Source organism: Apostichopus japonicus, chromosome 23 (assembly GCF_037975245.1).
Source record: "Apostichopus japonicus isolate 1M-3 chromosome 23, ASM3797524v1, whole genome shotgun sequence".
NCBI classification, from domain to species: domain Eukaryota; kingdom Metazoa; phylum Echinodermata; class Holothuroidea; order Aspidochirotida; family Stichopodidae; genus Apostichopus; species Apostichopus japonicus.
The window spans coordinates 14,262,702-14,279,994 of record NC_092583.1 but is presented as its reverse complement, the minus strand read 5'-3'; the positions used below and the strand labels follow the sequence as shown (position 1 = coordinate 14,279,994).

Genomic DNA, 17,293 nt, shown 5'->3' with positions numbered 1-17,293 from the left:
GTTGTAACTTCCCATTGTATGAACAACCTTCAACACATTCAGTTGAAATTACATATGTGAGTAACTGAAATTCATTTTCTCAATTATAGCAGAAACACTTTGGTATTTTTCATTGCTTCCCCACTACCCACAACCCCCACCCCACCCACCCCACCTATTTTGGTGGTTAAACACATCTCAGGAGGCTGAAGATTAAACTTAGAACCTGAAATAACACATAATGGTGCCCAGAAGTTTTCATTCACAAACTTACACAGTGTAATTATAATACATTATATCAGAACAAGTTTTACATTTCCAACATTTTTTTTTGGCTCAAATTTTTGCACTTCTTGACTCAAGTATTTCAAACATAGACTATAATGAAGAACAACAACTATGAAGTCATGTTCTAAATATATATACATTTGTCATGTTTTTTGTTTTTTCTCTTATTTTTCATATGTAAATTATATTTAATGCCAATGATAAATGCACGAAAAAAATTGTTGCCTGAATGCCAGTGTGTCGTCACTTATATAAGCATTGTGTGTTCTTAGTATGTGATCTCTATGATATTGTTTGTGTATTTCGGTAACAATGTGACGAATATTATTTCAAGAGAAAGAAAGTTTTATATCTATTCGATTCAAAATGTATATATTATGAAATGGGGTAATTAAATTTTGTACACACACTCAATAATCTTTCTTCGTCTCTCTTGATCTGTACGGTAAAGCGTAAAACACTTATATCAATAGTCACGCATGATGCAGGGGGAGGGGGGGAGAGGGGCAATACATGTTTATCTAGAAGGGGTGTGGTAAGGTTGAAAAGAACACTGTTTGAGGTTTTTAACAAACGCCGGGAACCTTGACACTGTCGACCCCCCTTCTCCCCCCCCCCTTCACACCCACCCCCACACACGGATTCCCCTCCGTCGGCTCCATCGCCCATTCTGATTTGACCTCAGTATGAATCGTATCACCTATATGTTTCACCTATAGGGGAAACGGGATAACTTCAAGTAACGGTGTAACCTTCGGTCGAGAGCAATCTATTAATGTTGTCTCCAACCGTAGGCCTCCTCGAATGAATCGGTGGAAGAAAGATTGAAGAAATGATTGTGCCATCTTCCTAAGAGAAGGGAAAGGAAACTCATTACACATACATTGTTACGCATATCCCACCTAGATTTGACATGGATAAACGGATGACGGTCAAATAGGCGAAAAGGTGCCTCAAGAGCTCTTCAAATTTCAGCGCGCTTTTATCGTCATCCATCATCCATCAACAGTATAAGTGCTACATAAAGTTTGAGAAAAGAATGTTTCTCTGTGCCCTCTCAGCAAGAATCTTGCATGGCATTCTTGAGCAATTCGCATTATTTTCGATTGCATAAAATCGAGGGCGCTCGTCCACTGTCGATTTACAGTTCTATATAGTCCTGAATAATATATGTTGTCCATCCCATTAAAGTACTCCGGTCTTGTGCATACCATTGGTATACTGTTATACGGACCTGAAACTGTTTAGAACCTAGAAGTCAGCATCCCATTTCGGTCTTTTGGCTATAAGATCATGCGAAGCATTCTATTCTGAACGAAATCGTGAAATATCATTAAACGTAACAACGTCATAATCACGTGGTCACATGAGCACGTGGTCACAGTTGCAATCTTAAGGGATTGGGCTCGAGAGTGGACCAGTAAAGTGAGGTTAGTGAACTCTTTTGTTTTCGTGTCTAGACTCATTCTTGGATGGCCTACTTGACAGTCCTCAAAGGGTATCAATTCACTACAGCTTAGACTTAAATAGTATAGGCTAAAGTTACTGGGACATTGCTGAACTTTCTAGGCCCGTAGGCCTATACTAGACAATTGTGTTCGTTTATGTACCCGGTTAGTAGGTGAGATATTTAGATGGAGAGTGTGTGCAGATGGTATAGCTAATACAACATTCTCACCGTCTGTCAACGACTGGTATATATGGTAAGATAAATGATGTTATTGTTGTCCTAAACCTTAAGTATGCTATGTATTATTGTTATGTTGACTGCACACCTGTGTATTAAGTTAATGATATTACGTAATGATGTCTATAGTTTTGTATTGTGTAATTGTGCTATGTCAATTCTACGTTTTGTACTCGAGAGACTCACGCACCAACAATACAGCACGTATGGCGTCATAGATGTGATATTGCTTTCCGTGGGAGGGTCCATCCATGGGAGCAGGTTCTTGCGGCGGTGAAAAGGGACTTACGGCTTCAAATTAAGGACGGACTTTTCTCACCATCTGTCGAGACCTGCTTTCTCGGCGGGCCCTTGGTTTTGGGGGGCAAGGGGACTTGTGAGTCTGCCGGCGGGCCGCCCGTTTGTACTTTTATAGAACTTAAAGTTTTGTTCGAGGCAGAGGTTGGAGAGATGCTTTTTGCTCAGATTTTATTTTCAGTGGTTGTCCGGTTTACGTTGAACTTTAACATTCTTTAAACATTTATAACACTGAGATGTAGAAAACATTGACCGTCAAAACGTTGTTTTTGAAAAATCACTTATTGGTGAGACTAACATCGAAGGCTATCATTGCATTTGCATCTTATAAGGGAATTAATCAGGTTACTGCCTTAAGTTTGGCGTCCCATGCAAACTAGTCATTATTTGTTGATTCATTTAATTACGGCTAACTTGGATCTCATTGCCTGGACCTGAATAGGCTTGTATGCTGCTGCATGCGAGCACGAGTTCGCAACGTGATGCCGTACATTGAAATGACGCATCAGTACGGTATATTAACATTGTATACAATCCAGCCTCCAGACGCTAAACGTTTCTCAATCGCAATGCCGTCAAGTTAGGTTTCAATTTCATTTGACGGCAAACATTATAGGCCTTTAAACATGACTAATTAGTATTCCCTTCGATAAACTCTCAACCACAAGTGTGTCTACAATAGGTCCTATATTCTCTCTATAAAATTTACAGTCTGGCATTATCTCTGGTTCATCCGTTTCTTTAAACAACTTCAGAATACATCAATGTTCTTGTAATTAAAAAAAAACTTATTGCTAGAACTTTTTATTAAGCTGAATTAATTATGACAAGTTCCTACATGGTCTGTTCGATCCGATGTCGGACGGTGATGTCCACTGTTCGTTCACCTTTTCCCCTTCGTTCCCTGTTTAGTGTTGATCTTCTTGACCGCAGCGCCCTTTGTCCCTCCCATCGAGTCCTCATTTTCGTCCACAATCACCAATCTCTCCTTCATTTTCTTCCCTTGGACATTTAATGTACCCCTCCTGCTTGGCGTTGACGACGGAACATTCGGCTTGACTTTTTTCTCAAATTGTATATTTAGCTGAGATAAAAATTCACGGTTAGTCTTCAAACTCGTTGGAACAGGCTCAAATGGTTTAAGTGATCCATCTTCATTCCGCATGATAATAATAGGGATATATGTCGCTTTGTTCGTGAGAAGTAAACTAGCATTCTGTCTTGGGTGGTGGCGAGTTAAATGGCGTAAATTGCCTTCTTCATCGGCAAGATCAAGAATGGCGCCCTCTTCATACAGCCAGTCCTTTAGTTGACACTTTAACTTTACGTAATCTAGTAGATTATGAATCATACAATCCTTGTTGACCACCAGAAGTTGATTATCCGTGTCTGGGCTCTCGATCCAAATATTGACAAACATGACTTCATTAACACAAGGTAAAAATGTCAAAGAAATATACACTGTATTGCAGGATAATGTAGTTGCTATGTGTTATGTTTTTTCTGCACCAATTGAAGGAAACTTTAAAATACAAATTTCTTTGAAGAAACGCTCGCGTGCCTCGCTTATGGTATATATTGGAGCTTTGTGTGCACTGCGTCAAGAAGGATTTTGAAGAGCGCTGTAACATAGCTCTGGTGCGCACGCAAAAACAAACGCTTTGCATATATTTAGTGTTAACCTAATGGAGAGATCTGTTGGTGCGCCTTGGCGCTAGCCTACTTGGCTTCACCAGATCATGATCAGCCAGTTGGGACAATTTAGCATTCTGTCTTGGGTGGTGGCGAGTTAAATGGCGTAAATTGCCTTCTTCATCAGCAAGATCAAGAATGGCGCCCTCTTCATACAGCCACTCCTTTAGTTGACACTTAAGCTTTACGTAATCTAGTAGAAACAGGATATTCATACTGTTGATACTGTCAATTTGAGAGCATTGAAGCAGGACATAGTACAGTATTGAAAAACTTGGCATTTGTTACAGTGCCTTCGGCGCTAGATATTTGATTTTTCACTGAAATTGAATACGTACTGTAAATGTGTGCCGTATTAGGACCCCCCCCCCCCCTTCTGCATAAAGATAAGGTACATTGTTACTACCAATAAATTGGTATATTCCGGATGATTTTCAGCCGTTGTTTCCTGCATCTCTACATTTTGTTACAAAACACTAGCTTCCTGACATTGACGTCATTCCGGATTCCTAGATTCATCCTACTGCTACAGTTCCTTATATCTGCAGTACGAAAGAAAAAACACATAAATTTGGTATAAGTCCTCTTGCCCCTGCATGCGATGCCCGTTTTTTTTTTGGACAACTTTCAACCCGCGTCGATGAAGCAAATTAAGAATACCACAAGGTATCCCCTACCCCCTTCCCACCCTCCTATAGCAATATGCTGTTCACTGGATGCCCCGACTGCAAACACTCGGTACTCGTAACTGGTAATCACCGGTTAGTATGAGCAAAGCTATCCCACCTTCGGAATATCTTTAATATGAGTCACAGCCGTATATAGACAGAGCCGTATATAATTTATACGGCTCTGGTGTTAGTTTTGAAATGACGCTCTCTTTACCAAAGCAGCGTTTACATATATATATATTTTTGTGTTTTGTGAAAATGTTTCTTTATTTCATTATTATTATTATTACTTTTCCTTGTCGGGGGGGGGGGGGTATTAATAATATGGCATGCAAAGGCCTACAGTGAGAGTTCCGTATATGTCATAAAAGTTGGGACAGATTTTTGTCTGGTCCTTTTACTACACATTTACTGGCCTGTTTTTGCGCCTGATTCTCAACTTTGGCAATTTTACGTACCCCAGTTTTTTTCAACATCTCAAAATTCCCACTTTCATAAATCAGAAGTGCCTACGGTATATGGTTATACAAAATAACCCTTTCCCCCGGATTTAAAAATACATTAACATACTGAAATTTGTGGCTCGGAATCCATATTGTGGGAAAGTTTAGAGTTCACTTAATGCAGAGATCTTCCCTCTCCGTTGGAATCAAATGCCCAATACATTGCTCTCGAAGTCTGGTCCCACTCCCCACCCAACTGAGCCAAACCCCCTCCCCATAACGACGATGATGTTCATGGCATTAAAAGGGGTGACCAGGAGGTAAAGCATCAGGACCCGGGGTCAATTACACGGCCGGTGTAAAGTAGGGGCCATGGATGGATCCGGTCTTCCGCGCACCAGAACAAGATCGTGCAAAAAAAGGGACTTGGTGACAATAATTATTGTTCCCGGTGACCGACCTGGCTTATGCGATGGACCGGTGCATCGTTGATTAATTCGTATTGATCATCGCATTTCACCTTCGTCCTGTGTACCCCCCTCCACCACCCCCCCCCCCCCCCCAATCGGGTGCTTGAGAATGATTGACCTCTTTATAGCTTTTGACGTATCATAATAATAAGTAATACTTCCCTGTTCCATTGTTCTTGGTATACACCGACATTTCCAGGGTAGACGTGTAAGTTAAAGTATAAGCTTTCATTACAAGGGATGGTATCGTTTTAGACTTTTTAGTAGTGAATATCGTATCGCTGGTAGTTTCAAATGAAGAAAATAAGGCATACTTTCAAACATTATCTTGAAATGTTACGTAAATGTCTAGTCAATTAAAATACCATTATGTCCTGATTAACAAGAAAGAAGCCTTTTAATGATCATGAACATTATATTTATCATTTATATTACGGTGTAGCTCGTTATAACTTGTTCATTCTTTACCAGGTACATTCCCGTATCAACATTGGGATTCACCTGCCTTCACAATTGAAAAGGTACTATGCTGTACGTATAGTAAGCAATGTGTACACGCTGGGATAGAAATGGCCTATACCTATTCCCTTAGCTGTCAAGCAAACATCAGTCATACTTCAATAGCAAGCTTGCTCATGCAAGGAATCCTATATACGAACCGACAACTAAACTTCAAAGGTCTCTCCGCCATGTCAATCACAACTTGTAACGTTCCCAACTAAAAGTACTCTTCAATCATCCTCCCCTTCGCACCTAGATCCAGTCTTTAACGAGTCCTCTGATTTGTCAATGACCCCGCGAACGGACAAATACTCATCGCTGATTGGCTGACATAAACCTGTAACTGTCGCCAGCTGTCACGCGTGAGTTTATCCAGTTTGATTGACAGGACATGATAATACTTTGGCAGCGCAGAGGCGGAGCGCCTTGTCTGACTTGATTCTTTGCTAATGTCTGATCGTTCCGCTCCGGGTTGCAATACATTGTTGGGCTTGGCTACAGCTAATCAAGGTATCTTTGTCCATGGGGTTGCTATTGAAAGCGACAAAGCTTCTCAAATGGAAAAGAGTGTTACGCTGGTAATGGGATTTTATACCAATTCAATTCAGATCGTCCCCAGGTTCTTTGCGACTTTTCAATAGCAGTAAAGTTAACTAAACTTTTTTTCCCCTTTAGCTGAGTACTTCAAGCAGTATACTGCATTGGGTCGGTTCCGTAATTTCACCAAACGTGTACTATTTATTGATGTAATTATGCTGGCAATCTTAAACTTAATTACAAGGCAGTAGCATCACTTCCCCTCCAAATTGAGATATTTTAATCGAAAGAATTGAACGACTGAAGTGACAGAGTTAATGGAATGATTTTTTCCCCCTACACGTTATTGGACCCCAAGTGAACATATTTACAATAGGCCTATGCTTTAAACATGTGCTTCATGGTAATATTAAAAGGTGACTGGGCGACCGTGTTGACAACTGAACATGGAAACGTTAATTACTTGGTCAATTAACTTTGTTTACCAAACGAAAGACGCCGCTTTAAAGAGTTATACTATCAAGTTAAAGAATTGTACGACTTTGTCATAATTAAACCAATTTATATAGGCCTATACAATGATTTGCAAAAAGAAAAAGAATTGCCATTTTGAAATTGTTTTAAATTCAATCATAATGGCGCATTACCAAAGACTGATCCTTTTCTAGAGACAAAAGCAGGAAATGGCGCAAAAGAAAAATAACCATTCATGTTGAGACTGATGGAAGGGGTGGGGAGGGGAGGGGAGGGGAGGGAGGATCACTTGACCTGGCACCACCCATTTCTATATTTATAACACTTACAAACAACTTATATCAATACAATGAACTTTGGGCCATAAATTGTAATTTGTGCCCAATTCCGTAATTCCTGATGCTGTTTTGATGCACTAGAATGTGCTAATTGTCTCCAAATTTCCAGTCTTTAGGAGATGTCCTTCAGGGAAAGTAGCGGCGGGGGTGATGGTGGGGCAGCGGTCGAGTGTTTAAGAATATACTAAATGTTTTCCTTGTGATGGAGGGGGGGGGGGGAGGGGAGGTGATTTCCCATTGCAATGTAGTTTATTTATATACTTATTTTTTATTTATATAGATATATATATTTTTTATATTATTTTATTTAAATATTTTGAGTTATCCGTAATCTAGCATTAGAGCTAATCTTTAATTACATAAATAACACTTACAAAGCATCATTTCTAAATTATTTTGGAACAAAACTTGAAATCAAATTGCTGTGAGATTTTATTACTGAATGCAAGTTAGGCCTATACTCCAAATCAACCCATTTAGCTGTTTGAACTAAGAGTTTACCGATTTCATTCTGATGACATAAATTGTTTCTTTCAGCTGCAGTTTGCCCTCTCATACGGCGAAGTTAAGTCCGTCGCCTGTGTGTCGGGAGAGGGGGGGGGGGGTTACAAGCCTTATTGCCGCCCTTAATAAAGTCAGGGGCAAAAGTCAAAACATCGACAACTGAATACGGTTTATGTTCCCTCCATGCACTCGGCCACCACCACCATCCCCCCACCCCCTACCATGCCCTATAGTATACCATCGCCTCATATATCATATATATATATATATGGATCAGGTAGGCTGAAGGCGAAAATAACAACAGCTTAGCTATATATATATATATATAGCCTATATATATATATATATATAGCCTATATATATATATATATATATATATATATAGCCTATATATATATATATATATATATATATATATATATAGCCTATATATATATAATTGAAATCGTAATGAGTTGGAAAATCACGAACAGTGAAAAAAATGCCAGCCTCCATATATAGGCTACATTGAATATATTATTTCATTTCTTATTATTATCTTATTATTATTATCTTATTCTATCTTATCTTATTCACGTTGAGTTGAATTTTTTGACAATGACAATGGGTGCTTGCATTATGTTTCACAATACCGCTACGTATATTTGGTAGCTCCAGTGTGTATATTCTAGGGCAACCCTGTTATCCAGGTACTGATTATTAAAGTGTTACCATATAATGAATATTCATTTATTTGTGTCAGGTAATTTACTTCATCAATTTCGTCATCCTGCGATCGTTGAGACACAAACCCTCTCTTGCAAAAAGGCTCCTGTTTGCGCTCATTGGTCAATTCTGTCTGCACCTTGACATACTTGTCAAATTCTATTGCAAACTTACGTCACGTCGATTTTTAACGCGTTCTGGTTGGCCAATTTTCAGTACGTCACAATGATCCTGTCAGCGGAGTTTGCTATTTCAAACACCAATTACCTCGAGTACAATGGCTGCCTGATTACACGTTTTGCTGTGGGACGCAAGCTTTACAATTCGGCAAAATTCAAAAGTACTACTTAGACGCTAAATCCGTTTGGGGTTCGTTTTTACTTTTCATCGCAGCACAAAAGACTAAAAAGACTGGAGTTGGACAAAGTTATAGTCAATGAACAGTTGGAATGAACTTGAATGTATAACATTGTAGTCTGCATATGGGGGACTGTACATTGATATTATAGTATACAGCCCCACTAAAGAATTGTAAAGACCAGCTAAGTGTTTCTAATTGAATCTAAACGTCATTAAAATATAGCTAAGAACGGACTAGGAAGGGGTTAGGTTGGCGAAACTTCTGGTAGAGCTTCGCTGTGCGACATAGTGTGGGTTTGGGAGTGACGGGGGGGGGGTCGATTTTGTACATATAGGGTGTGTAAGGGAGAATATTTAATTTATTCTCATTTTTATTATGTTTAAAACTTATTTTACTAACCAGCAAGATTCGTTAGGCCCCCCCCCCCCCTCCCTCTGAACCATCGCATATTCGATATATAAGGCAAGGGTTACTCCTTCATGTCACAATTAACTCCGGTATTTCAAGCGTTCTCGTATATATTAGACATTGTGAATTTTTTTCTCTCTTTTTTTACTTCGGAGTATTGCAGAATTCTTGGTCGTGTAACGTTGAACAAGCCATGTAATATTTAGACATTGGATACTCCCCTCAATAAAGTCATCGACGTGGATAAAGATTTAGTTCCAATACAAAATATATTTCGTGTCCCACAACTAAATCTCATAAATTTTTGCTAATTTCTTTGCAAACCTTTGTATATAGTTTTCTGCTTAATTTCATAATTATTCCTTAAACGGCTCTGGTAAATTAATTTAATGTTTATTCATATATTTGAATACAATAAATAGTCCATGGCACTGTCGTAAGAAAGTTTGTAAAAATATATTCAATTTTCATTCGTAACTTTTGTTAGGTCTTTACATATGAGACCTAACAACCCCCCCACCCCCCCCAAACTTAAACGCGAGAAATATATAGCTACAGTTGTACCCACAAGTTTTAGAACAGCTGTTTATACCATTAATGATGGTCAGAGAGCTCCTGCAGTTAGCAAAATATTTACAAAAAAACAGACTATTGAATATTATTGCATCGGCAGGGGTAAGCAATCTACACATAATGGAAGCTTTTAAAACTACGTGGGAAACTTAAGTACTTAAATACTGGAAGACTGCTACACTAGACCTATATGTCATACCATTAAACGAGGCGTACAACAGACTATATAAGCATATATTTGATACTGGAGAGATTTTATGTCCCTTTTTTCATTTTGCTGAAATTTCCATTCATCATACCCCTTTGCTTGTATTTCTCTTTTCAATGGTTGTGTCAATATACCATCAGATATCATTGATAGTTATTCAACCATACATTGGCGGGATGCGAAATTATGAGGGTTTTACTGCAAAAATTGGCCTAATTTTGGACACCAAAGTGTGACATTATGAAAATGGCTGTAATTGAGATGCACTTTTCTTAGTTTTTCCCATATTATTATGCCTTGACTTTGCATTTTCTATTCAAGTGAAAGCAGAGCTTCAATTACACTTGCAAATTTCAGTCACCCATGCTCATCAACTGCTGAAAAATAAAGATCTTCATCTTTGTTAACGTACATATTTTTGGTGTCCTCCTGCATCACATACGTTAACTGGTGGCAACTTTTCATGATTATCACCTAATCACACACTGCACAGTAGTGTACTAGGGATTGCAAGTCCCAGAAACTCACTACTCATGCTGAGAATAGGTCTAATGGCATCTCAGAGGACAAATTCATTCAAAAATACATGTGAAAAAAACTTGTTATTGGTTGGTTTACTCTGCACAAATTGTTCGGTGTCCTCAACATAACGTACGTTAAATGGGCATTATTTCACTATCAACTGATAGTGTTGAATATCAAAACATTTTTAACTGATCAACACCCCACATACACTGATAGTAAACAATTCTTTCACTGCTAGCAGTTCAATTCCTCTGTATCAGTCACAATTTGTGTGTGGTGTCCTCATTTCTAGCCTGCATAACATATGTTAACTGTGAAAATCTATTTTAGGCCCATGTCAGGAATTCTCACAGAATATTCAACTCACTTAATTTTCACCATGTTTGAAATAGAATTAAACTATTTCCATCATCCAATGAGTCTAAACCATGGTTTTGGAACATCTGTTAACGTATGTGATGGTGTCTCATTTTTTGGTGTCTTCATAACATACGTTAAACAATATGCACTTTGAATGTAAATTATTGAGAAGACTGAGAACTTCCATGCTAAGAAACACTTCATTCCATGTAGTTCTAAGGTACTCTATCTAACTAGTTGATGAAATTTGTCATTGAGCCAGTGGCTAAGTTCTATAACTCCAAATTCCTGTTGTGTTGTTAACGTATGTTATGGTGTCCTAAATGATCAGCCTCATTAACTTACAATGGAATATGATAAGAACTTCAATTTTTTTTTTGGTTTCATAAGATATCATTTAACATTGCTCATATATATTCCCCTTCACTTTAATTGAGAAGGGGCTATGTTTATAGACAACTGTAGGACACCGAGTAACATACGTTAACATCATCACTTGTCCTTTTTATTTGCCTCAAATCCACCTTTCTTAATACTGTATTATCTTTTAACATTACTAATTGTGTTCGACATTCACCGGAGAACCAGAATCAGCACTCAAATAGATACCTTTGTGTAATTCATTTTTGAACATGCATGTCACACTTTAGTAACCCAGTATCAAATAATGACTTATATACATACTCACTGGTATTAGCATACATAATGATATTTCACATTATTTTCATTTTTATACATAGGCTTATTTATCCAGTAGTTTCTCTTAACTTAATACAAACTTCAAAGAAGGAAAGCGATTCCGACTTTGAATTGCACCGAAAGAGCCCTGAGGTAGGAAAGAAGCCGCTATATGAAGGACAAAGTTGATATAAAAATATAGCCTAAGAAACCATAAACTAAATTCGGCATTTTTTTGTTATCGGCGGAATTAAGTTCTTATCAAAACCATCTCTCTGACGTCACTTCGTAACTTACTTATCTCAAGGAGTTTTATTGAATATCATTCGGCAGTTCATTGAGTGATGCAGATGGAATGCTTTTAGCTCATAGAAATGTTTTCTTAAGTCCCGTCATTTCCTTCAATTTTGCACAAGTTTAAGCGAAGTTTATTTACTTGATATATACACAATCACTAATGATAGAACAGCCATATTATAAATATATCTAGCTTTTCAAATTATCATTGGCGTAGGAGGTGGGGGGGGGCTGTTTAGGGTAAGGGTAACAAGAGCTTTTCGAGAAAAAAAATCGAACTGCTGCTCATGGTCTCCCAACGTCGACAAAGGGGATATCAACTTCTTACAGGGGAAGTGAGAACCTTATCCCCTCCCCTGTTCCACCACAGTAACTCCTATTATAAGTTCTTTTTACCTTTTTTTTCTGGAATTCGGAATTATTATAATAATAATAATTAATAATAATAATAATAATAATAATAATAATAATAATAATAATAATAATAATAATAATAATAATAATAATAATAGGCCTAATAATAATAGGCCTAATAATAATAGGCCTAATAATAATAGGCCTAATAATAATAATAATAAACATTTTAATATTGATTCCTAAAAATTTGGTTAAATCTCAGTTGACAAGTTTTGACTTGATGTAATCTCTTGACAATATTTTTAAAGACTGACTAAAGCATTATATAATGTGCGACTTATAGTACTTCTTTCCTACATAACTTTTCTTCTTCTCCCTTACGAATTTCGTTATAATTTACCAGTCAGCTCTGTGGTAATAATACGTAATAAACATATTTACCTTTCTGAAATTTAGCTAAAATAAATCACAATAATGTAGAAAAAAAGGATAAGTGGTCCGTCTAAATATAACACTTTAATTGAAATCGATGCACAACAACATACACAGTGGAGCGGTACTCATTAATATCTGTTCTGCAGCTTAACTCCCACCCCTCCCCATACCTTCCCACCCCTCCCCATACCTTCCCCTCCCCATGCCTTCCCCCTCCATCAATTCGATTCACATGACGTTAAAATGGAGATGAGGAACAGACACGTGACCCAATCCCACTGAAAAGCATTTTTGATTGAAATAATAACTCTAAAGATATAGTGATGTAAGCAGTTTTTACTATCAGAAAAATTCTAGTATAATTTAATGGCACTCTTATAACTAGTATAGAAATTACTGAACAACAGAGAATAAATTCAGTCTAAGTTGTCGAAAGGTTTGCCCGAATCATTTAGAGAAAAGACCATGCGTCTTGCTTTTAACATCATATAGGTTTCCATCGTAAAATATGAAATAAATGAAGGCTTTCCGCTCTTTTATAAACACTTTTCCATTCCCCGCAAACCCAACCGATATTTGCTATTTTTATTTATGACAAAGCTCAGAAATTTGACGCCGTAGGGCTTGTGCCACCCCGAAACACTTTCGGTGTCCTCATATCTGGATGCACATTTGCACGGTGGTTTAAAATAACCTTTTACCATAAGACCGAGTTAGGCTAAGGTGTCTTCTGTCGGTATAACCAGCTTTCATCAGTACCGTTTTATCAATGGTTTCGTCCCTCAACTAAATTAACCCAATGTGTACACTCCACAAAGATAACAGCTAAAACCATGCATACATTTTTTTTTGGACTGTGACTTAGTATTGCATATCATTAACTTATCATTGACACTGGTCCTATTTTGGCCAATCGAACCAACTTACTGTCGGCATGAGTTTCTTTGATCCAATGAATTCAATTATTTGTTTGTTCAAAATTGCCACTCTTGTATGCCTTCATTACCTAGCCCGCCCAAACCTCCGCCCTCCCCGGCTAGTTTTATAATGAGAGCCTATTTTTCTTGTCAACAGACGCGCAGCGAGTCTTTTGTCAGCAGTTAATGGATCGGCCCGCCTTTCATCGCTAAATCCTTCATGCTGATTGGTTTGCGGCATGACACAAAGCTGCATCATTGGGTAATGATTGGCGGACGGTAACATCAAAGAGATCTAGCTATGCGTCGGTGTAGATTCGTTTCTATTCAAGCAAGTCTCTGTACAAATAAGTCACAGCTCTTTACACTAATCCAGTTTAGAACGATCATTCGTTGCCTTGCCATCGTATCTTATAGATCACTTGATATATCACTCGAATACGCTCTGCACATATTTTCTCATATACCTTTTACCGGAATCGTTTCTACAAACCAAGGAGGTTTTTTCTATGACATCATGCCGGAATATCAACCCAATGATACTTTTCTTCAGGTAAGAATTCTGAAACCATTTTATCTTTGTAAATTATATTTTCTTTCCTAGTTGCAAAACTTTGATGGGAGCTTAAATTTGTTAAGTCAATCGCAAAGTTGTACTATCCTTAGAAATATCCATGAAGTCAAAGCTTTTACCGTTAAACGTGTCAAATGTTCATATTTTAGTGAAACTTGTAGTTCAATTGAAATCTTATCATGAACGGTTTTCTCGCTGACAGTGAGCGCTTCAAATTGTCGCAATTAATGTGATCATGGGTTTTGGGAATACTTTCCATCGATATGGCAATTCTTTAATCTAATTCAACACATTCAATGAGTTTCACCTTATTTATTGGGGGGGGGGGGGAAATGATTGTTTACCCTCAGTAATATAGTTTAGAGACAAAATGACCAAGTTCAAGCTCTTATAGATTCAGTAAAATCACGCGAGTCATTCAAGTTATCAAACAACACTTTAACTTGCATTAAACTAGGTTCATATGAAACTTTTTTTGGTTTTGTGTTTTTAATTTTTGTCAAACCATGAGTGTTTCAGATGCATATGACACGCATTTTAGTTAACTTTTCCACCTGGATGATACATCCAGGAAATTCTATTTTCTTGAGGTAATTAAATATCAGGGTATAAATGTAAGTGTTCAGTATCAAATGTGTAGTACTAGTCCATGGGGTACTCCAAATGTTCACATCAAATTTGGAAATGAAAATACTGTTGCTTTTGCAGCCCAAAAAAGGAAAAAGAATTATTGATAAATTTATCTTATTGATAAATTTATCTTTTTGATAAATAAGAAAGGAATATGATGATTTTTTTAATTAGTTATTTAATATTTTTCATTTTGTTTGTATCTTACAGCTTCCACCCACTGGGGCATCTGACCTGAGCCGACCTAGTCCCCTTGCCATGCTGGCAGCAACCTGTAAAAAGATTGGCCAACCACCACCATCGCAACTACCCAGTCCTGTAGCACCATCCAACCACATCATTGCATCACCTCAGCCAAGGAGTCCAATTGCAGCTGACTGCTACCCATATCCAAAGTCGCCCAGTTCCCTGAAGCCAAGTTACAACTGTGCTTTCACAGCTGTGGAGTCTGCAATGTACCAGGCGGTTTCACCTTTGTCTCCACCATGTCACCACTCTGCGCCACCTCAGTCAGCTTGCTGTCTTCCTAGACCAGTGCCAGTTCAACAAGTATCCCAGTGTTGTCGTCCATGCAGCTGTTGCGCCTCATCGGTGATGGCAGCCCAGCTACCTCCAACACCATGTCATACCAGCGTCTATCCCATGGACCTTCAACAGTACTGTCCTGTACCGACGTATCAATCATATCCAGCTATCGGGTACTCATCATTTGGTCCCGTCCATCGTCCACAAGCTGCATCGTCGTTTGTACCGTACCCAACTCTCGAGCACCACGACTCTCAGAGCGTATCTCTAGCCAAGCTCGCTGCCAGACGTTGCCGGAGGTGCAGGTGTCCGAACTGTTTGAACTCTAACAACTCGTCTTCCGACCCGACCAAGAGACGCCAGCACATCTGTCACATTCCCGGCTGCGGCAAGGTTTACGGTAAGACCTCTCATCTGAAAGCCCATCTCCGTTGGCATGCGGGGGAGCGACCGTTCGTCTGTCATTGGTTATTCTGCGGTAAGAGCTTCACCAGGTCAGACGAGCTCCAACGGCACCTTCGGACTCACACAGGAGAGAAACGGTTCGTCTGCAAGGATTGTGGGAAGAGATTCATGCGCAGTGATCATCTGTCCAAGCATGTCAAGACGCACGCAGCTAAGGAACAGGCCAGCACGATAACGACAGTCGAGGAAGAATACATTGACGTCACAAACTGAATGTTGTTACAAATGAACTTTTGCCATGGATGTATTTGTACGTGGTATTGTAATTTGGGACACAAGGGGCAATAACCTCCTGTTAGTACTAGATATGCAACAGTTACTGTGTGTGTTAAACATGCAACATTCCTGTGGGAGAAATATGCTTGTTGTGTCATTGTCACAAGTTGGAAACCAGCCATATTGTGTGCTTAGATGTTAAAAAAATGAACGTTATTCTTGCCTGGTATGGACAAAGTGTAGTGATAGCAACAGGGGGTTACAACTCTGTATAATGCAGTGTTATCCTTCCCGAAGATTTCTTTGAAAGAAAAATGTATGTTCTTTACTATATTATATATGATCAGGGTAAAAATTAATATTGAAAGTAAAAGTGAACAACTTTTATGTGAATGCACAAATTTGTAGATGCAGCTATTTTAAGTCTTCTTGCCAAATATGGTCATTGGTAATTTTTGATCTTTTCTCGAAAAAAGTTTGCCAAATTTTTTCTTATATGATTGAACAAAATTTGTTGAGTATAAAATCTATATTTCAGTCTGTATATGAGCAATAAATTAAAAAGAAAAGTTGTGGAAAATTGAAACTGACATTTTAGTTTGCTTATTCTTAAGACCTTCAACTAATGTAGGAAGTACATTTAAATGTGATGATACTGTTGTTTAGTACACTTGCATTATTACTGAAATGTCAATGAATTAGAACATTAATGACAAGTTTATAATTTTGCATGTAATCAAACAAACAGATTCTTGCATTAATTTGATGGTAGTAGAAAAACAAACAGTATCACAGCATTTAAATGTACATTATTTGAATAAATATTTTTCTTTAATGTCTAGATATGATGTCAGCTATGATGATTCTCCCATGAATTGCTTTTGCAGCTTACCTGAACCTACCCCTCCTCATCCCACCCCTCCCCCCAACCCCATTAAGTGCCTCAATGTGTCATTAGTATTGGTTCCAAATTTTAGCCTGCTTAAAATGTCTTAAGAGAAAATACTTTACTTGGCGCTCTCGTCCTTCGTATCATTTCCAGCAAATGAAGGTTTCTAAACTAGATAAGTAAATGTTTCAGTGTGGATAACTACTTTTATAGCGGAAGCTCAGATTCGATCGCTGGAGGAACCACCATTATCTGACTTCTAGGATATTTGTTGGTAATACTACTGATC

General features: G+C 38.1%; 1 protein-coding gene across 1 annotated transcript; it reads left to right on the top strand.

Annotated features, from left to right (window-relative positions):
* The first annotated feature begins 14,061 nt into the window (after positions 1–14,061).
* Positions 14,062–16,701, top strand: LOC139964654 (transcription factor Sp5-like). Its single transcript, XM_071966444.1, has 2 exons — positions 14,062–14,258; positions 15,120–16,701. The coding sequence occupies exons 1-2, from the start codon at positions 14,223–14,225 to the stop codon at positions 16,110–16,112; spliced, it is 1,029 nt and encodes a 342-aa protein (XP_071822545.1). The 5' UTR covers positions 14,062–14,222; the 3' UTR covers positions 16,113–16,701.
* Positions 16,702–17,293: the final 592 nt, after the last annotated feature.

Bases quoted from the DNA above. Each gene is read 5' to 3' on its own strand.
- LOC139964654 (XM_071966444.1), top strand. From the start codon at position 14,223: ATGCCGGAATATCAACCCAATGATACTTTTCTTCAG. The intron at 14,259-15,119 runs GTAAGAATTCTG...TGTATCTTACAG, and splicing joins CCAATGATACTTTTCTTCAG to CTTCCACCCACTGGGGCATC.